The 5457-nt window shown below is 55.2% G+C and overlaps 2 protein-coding genes across 2 annotated transcripts; one reads left to right on the top strand and one right to left on the bottom strand.

Moving 5' to 3' along the window:
- Positions 1-385: 385 nt before the first annotated feature.
- C8A04DRAFT_28151 (uncharacterized protein) lies at positions 386-940 on the bottom strand (the record flags this gene model as incomplete). Its single annotated transcript, XM_062780542.1, has 1 exon — positions 386-940. A coding segment is annotated over one exon (555 nt), but the record flags the coding sequence as incomplete, so codon positions are not given.
- A 1329-nt stretch (positions 941-2269) lies between these two features.
- On the top strand, positions 2270-3163 carry C8A04DRAFT_36878 (HAD-like domain-containing protein; the record flags this gene model as incomplete). The annotated part of the gene is made up of 2 exons (XM_062783682.1): positions 2270-2991; positions 3142-3163. The coding sequence occupies 2 exons, from the start codon at positions 2270-2272 to the stop codon at positions 3161-3163; spliced, it is 744 nt and encodes a 247-aa protein (XP_062637618.1).
- Between the last annotated feature and the right edge of the window lie 2294 nt (positions 3164-5457).

Below are 5457 nucleotides of genomic sequence, written 5' to 3'. Positions count from 1 at the left end.
GATATAAAAAGGGGGGATATAAAAAGGGGGGATATAAAAAGGGGGGATATAAAAAGGGGGGATATAAAAAAGGAGATATAAAACGGAGAGATGTTAAAGGAGAGGGGGAAATAAGGCATCCGAGTACAAACACAACGTCCTCCTCCCCTTCAACTCGCTCCCATCCATAGATTCGAATACCGCCGACAATCCCTTGCCTCAACGTCTTCCAAAGTAGGACAAGTGAAAACACAGGAAACCAAAAGAGATGTAAAGAAACAACACCGGAGATATACAAAACACAACCCCCCTTAAACCCCCCCAAAACACCGAACCAAATCAAAGAATAATAACAATAAAAATAAAACTCACCCCAAACAAAAACAACCGCCACCAACCAACTAACATCCCACACCGGAAACATCGTCACCATCGTCATCAGCCCCTCCCCCGTCTGCCGCACCCACAGTTGCCACTTCCTCTCATACCCCATCTGCTGCGCCTTCTTCACAGACACATCCACCCCTCCATCCTCATGCTTCACTTCCACGCCTGTCGTTTTCCCGTCGGTGATACCACTCCCCGTGCCGGTACCCTCTTTGGAAGCTCCCGGACTTTTGCTAGACGGTGGCGGTAGGAAAACGACAGCACGGTGGCGGCCTTTTCGGTTGTCACGGCTGCGCCAGACGTGGTAGATTGCGTGTTGGTGTTGGTGCTGTCCCTGAGTTTGAGTCTGAGGCTGGATTTGGGAATCTGGCTCGGCAGCAGCAGCCGTAGTAGAAGGGGCGGCCGTAACGTCGGCGTAGTCTTGAGGTTGCTGTCCTCGTTGAGAGGCCTGCTCCTGCTCCTGTGGCTGCTGAGATCGAGGGACGAGGGGATGATACCGGATAGTAGGATGGAGGAAGGCCAGCGGTCCAGTGGTGTGGACGGGCTCAGAGGTGGGTGGGACGTGGTTCGTCATGGTGTGATGTGAGGTTGGGGAAATTGTGTGCGTCTCTGATGCCTCGCTGTCTCTTATTTTGGGGTATTGTGTCGTTCTGATTTTGTGGGAGCGTGGATGGAGCAGATCTTCTAACGACGCGTTTGAGGAGAAGGTGGTGAACTCCGAGGCTGGTGTATCGAGGTCTATAAACAAGCTGGGTTGTAAATACCAAGTTGATCCCCCGTCTGTGGCCTGCTCGTCTTTATGTCTTGTTAGGATTCCGCACGCGGCGACTTTGTAGTGTACCGTGCCGAATCTAAAAAGTTGAGACGATATCTTCAGACGACGTCCAGGCTGAACTATCTTGAGACGAACGCGACCACGAAAACCCAAGAACGCGTCAAAGCTAAAAGAGAAGAATTGTTAAAACAAAGATGAACAGGGCACAAACTCGCTAAAATCGCCGATCTAGTGTGAGTACCCGATTACTGAGATTCGTTAACGAGTCACCAACTCACGGGAACTCAGCTAAGCCAGTCAATTCCGATCATAGTGTAAGGCCGAATCGACCACAGAGCAAAAAAACAACAATATAAAAGTCGCCGAAACCTCTCTCACTTACCTACCGTTTCAGTGGTAGATTTCCCACGGGCAAACAGCCCGGATTTTCTTGGCAGCGTGACGTCAGGGTCATGCTCTCTCCCCCTACACCACTAAATCCACGGCTTTTGCCCGGTCTTTAACCCCCCCTCTTCTCCTCTCGATCCTACCTCACTTTAGAATGTTAAACTCAATTAATCCCCCCAAGTGTGCCGTCCCCACTTGACCAGACCCCAATAGCCAAAAGGGCGCGGTTGACATGCACCAAACAAGCCCGCAACCAAACAGCAAGCACGGATTCTTGTATCACATGCTTTTCTCGAATAATAAGAGATAGATAGAGTCATACGCCATCGGACTCGGATCGCTCGCTTTCGATGAACCGAAGGAGATACGCGGGTTTGTTTCGTTTCCCCCCGGGAAGACAAATACAAAAGAAGGAGATGTCGTGCTTGTTGGTTGAAAGGGCTTCCCTGGTAATCTAATTACTACTACGAGTCATTGCAAGAGACTTGAACATTATACAAATATACTTTTGTCCACGCGGACCGAAGTTTATCTTTTTGGTTAATTACCTTACGGTTGTCGCTTGGCGAAGATAATCACAAGTCAGCTTTCTCGGCCAAGATTTGGCGACTTACCGACATTATCACCAACAGTCACCGACACCTATTATTGTGACGGTATTTACGGTGCAATCGCCAGCAATCAGTCCACTTACCGCATACTCACCATTACCAACTTCCCAGGCTCATTCCCCCAGCCACCATGTCCACATCTCAACCCACCTCCCTAACCAACATCAAAGGCCTGGGTTTCGACCTCTTCGGCACAGCCGTCGACTGGCGCACCTCCATCACCGCAGCCCTCACAGCAGCCGCCACCGCCAAATTCACCTCCCCCTCCTTCCTCACCCTGGCCCCAGCCACCCAAACCCGCCTGCAATCCCTCACACGGGACGATTGGGCCCGCTTCGCACAAGATTGGCGCGGCGTCTACAGCGCCTTCACGCGCTCCTTCGTCCCGGGAACGACCCCCTGGAAGAACATCGACACGGTGCACCGCGAAGGGCTGGCGACGCTGTTGGCACAGTGGGGGTTGGAGGGGGTGTTTGACGAAGGTGAGCTGGACGAGCTGAGCAAGGCGTGGCATTTCCTGACGCCGTGGGACGATGTGGTGGGCGGTATGCGCCGGTTGAATGCGCGGTTTGCCACGACGAGTCTGTCGAATGGGAACACGGCGCTGCTAAAGGACATGAATGCGCACGCGCAGCTGGGACTGGGGTTGTTCGTTTGCGCGGAGGACTTCAAGGTGTACAAGCCGGCTGGGGAGGTGTATCTCGGCGCGTGCAAGGCGTTGGGGCTGGAGCCGGCCGAGGTTGGGATGGTCGCGGCGCATCTGAAGGACGTGGACGCTGCGAGGCGGTACGGGATGCGGACGATCTATGTCGAGCGGCCGGGAGAGGAGGAGTGGCAGCCGGAGGAGGAGCGGTACAAGCAGGCGAAGGAGTGGGTGGACATCTGGGTGGCCGAGGGTGAAGGCGGCTTCGAGGAGGTGGCCACGCGGCTGGGAGCTTGAGGAGACGTCGATTGAGAGACCTAAAAGTTGAGAATGTCCTAACGTCACCGACTCTTGCGTAGTTTATTCCATTCCCCGGGATAGCGTCGTCGGTGATGCCACGTTTGAAACCGTTGTGGCCGGGCTAATCCTGATTTCATCTGTGGCGTCGGGGGTCACAGAGATCTGCCCTCGCTTTAATCATCGCTGATTCAACCGTTGTCCCATCACACGTTCCATATCCCGGGCTCTCGTGATTCTTTGGTAAAAGTGCCGTATTGAGAAATCGTCCACGACCGAGAAACCGACGTTGAAGTCGTCACGACCGGAGAAACGACGGCCCATGTCACATCGAAGGAGGTGCTCGGTGTCCCTCTGGGTTAGGCTTCTCTCTTAGCCAGGGGTCGATTGACACCACCCATGTTCGTAAGACAGGTATAAGAAAGTTTCGAGCCCCCAGTGGAACAATGGGACGAAGCGTTGCCGCCACGTGCCCTTCTTTCAACGTCGGATCTTGTCTCACGGGCCGAAACATCGAGATGCAATTCTTGACAAACCAGACAACATGCGTGGCTCTTGCGCCCTGTGCAATTCCAACACCGAGCCGAGTTTGACAAGATGCGCGTCTCAGCGGCCTTTTTTGAAGCAACCTCATACACGACGACCTCCTACACTTCGTCATCGCTTCACGTGTTGGCGGAACACAGCCAGGGACCGATATTCTCGGCGCCCGTGCCGAAGAAACCCTGGTCCGGTCTGGTCTACGTTCTCGAATACCGAAAACCGCCAGGCATTCTTCCACGAGCCCTTGCTTGGCCGGGGGTGCTCGCTCGGAAGCCTCGGTCTACGACCTCGACTATCTCCAGCCCAACCAGGTCTCATTCCGGCCCGGGCGGTATGAAGGCCACGCATGGAAAATAGAGTGGCCTGACGGAGTACACTACATCGTCAGGACCGCTCATTCCTCGCGCCGAAAGGGCCCGCCCAAGGGATACGCTGCGGGTCTCCCGCCCTGTCACGTCCGGAGCGGACCGAGCACTAAATCTGACTAGGAAGAGACCTCTGCCAGGAAGAACGCTGTCATCGCGACCCGTTGGCCTGTATCACGCCTAGGAGGGGTATACACCATGTCCGGCTTCTACGACCGACCCAGGCCGCCTTGCTGCTGCTGTACGAACATACACCCGCCCAGCGGGCCCCCTCGAGGCTGCTCGTGGTCGTCAAATGTACGACGTTACTAGGTCCGCTACATCTACGCAAGCGCAACGTCAGCCAGCCTTGTGGGACGGACCACGGCTGATAGGGCGAGTCTAGTGGACAGCAACGCCCCCAAGCTGTTGTCGGACCAGTGCAGGTTTCCGGTCCGTACGAGAACCACGCCGGAGGTATCTCTTGGCGCCGCCATGGGGGGCCATAATTCCCCGCTGCGGGTACCCAGTACCCCGGGTGACAAGAGGCCGCGAGCTGCGACCGCTGCGCGGCTGCATGGCGGTACGTCTTCCACTCGTGAGGCTAAGTTTGGTAGGTCGGTATGAATAGAACGGGATATCGAATACGTCTGGCTTAGGGCTGTAACAACGCACCACGCTAGCCCGCTGTTACTCCAAGACCGAAGACGGGAAGAAATCCGAGACTTTCGCCAGGTGGTGGTAAAATGTCGAGAGGCAACTTGCACACCTCGGACAGGCCAAATGCGGGTGGAAGCCGTCTGTAACGTTGTCGTTTGTTCTGACTGCTGTCTGTCACTTTTTTTTTCCCTCATTGCCTCCGGATCAAGCTCGATTCGACTGGTTTGCCGAGACTTGAGCCGTTTTCTAGGGGTCAGTTGACGTTGATTTCTTGCCCCGACCCTGCAGTTAGCCACGCACGATGGGTGGTCGAGGCCGCCTCTGGCCGCGCTGTGTTGCCCCAACGGGTCGGCACCGCCATCCGAGCCCCGCCCCCATTCCCCTCTCCCCAAAAGTAACAAGCGCGCGTCGCTCATAACCGCACGACTGTTTTACCCACAAGCCCCGTCCAACTGGGTTGAGGCCCAAGAAGGCGTTCGGCTGCCCTCCCAAGTTTTTAGCCTTTCTTGCCTGGTCGGGTTGTCATTGCGGAATTCCGATGAGCCAGATGGCCGTCGAGATGGTCCGAGGCCAAGCCGCCGGCCTATTAACGTTACCGTGCACAAGCCTTTCAGGAAAATTAATTCCCGGCACGGGGTGAAGCTCCTTCTTAATCCTACACAGTAGCCGTGTTGAAATATTGGAAAAGACCGGGCGGGACCAGGTGTGCCGGAAAGCTGGGGTGCATTTAGCTGCACTGGAGGAGGGGCGTGCGAGGCGTGATGGACGGAAAGGAAAACAATCAGCCCAAAATGTGGGGATATGGGGATATCATCCCTACGGGACGGATAA

The sequence above is a fragment of the Dichotomopilus funicola genome (assembly GCF_033296635.1).
Source record: "Dichotomopilus funicola strain CBS 141.50 unplaced genomic scaffold C8A04scaffold_26, whole genome shotgun sequence".
Classification (NCBI taxonomy): domain Eukaryota; kingdom Fungi; phylum Ascomycota; class Sordariomycetes; order Sordariales; family Chaetomiaceae; genus Dichotomopilus; species Dichotomopilus funicola.
The sequence above is the reverse complement of the archived record's forward strand: the minus strand, read 5'-3'. Positions and strand labels throughout refer to the sequence as shown.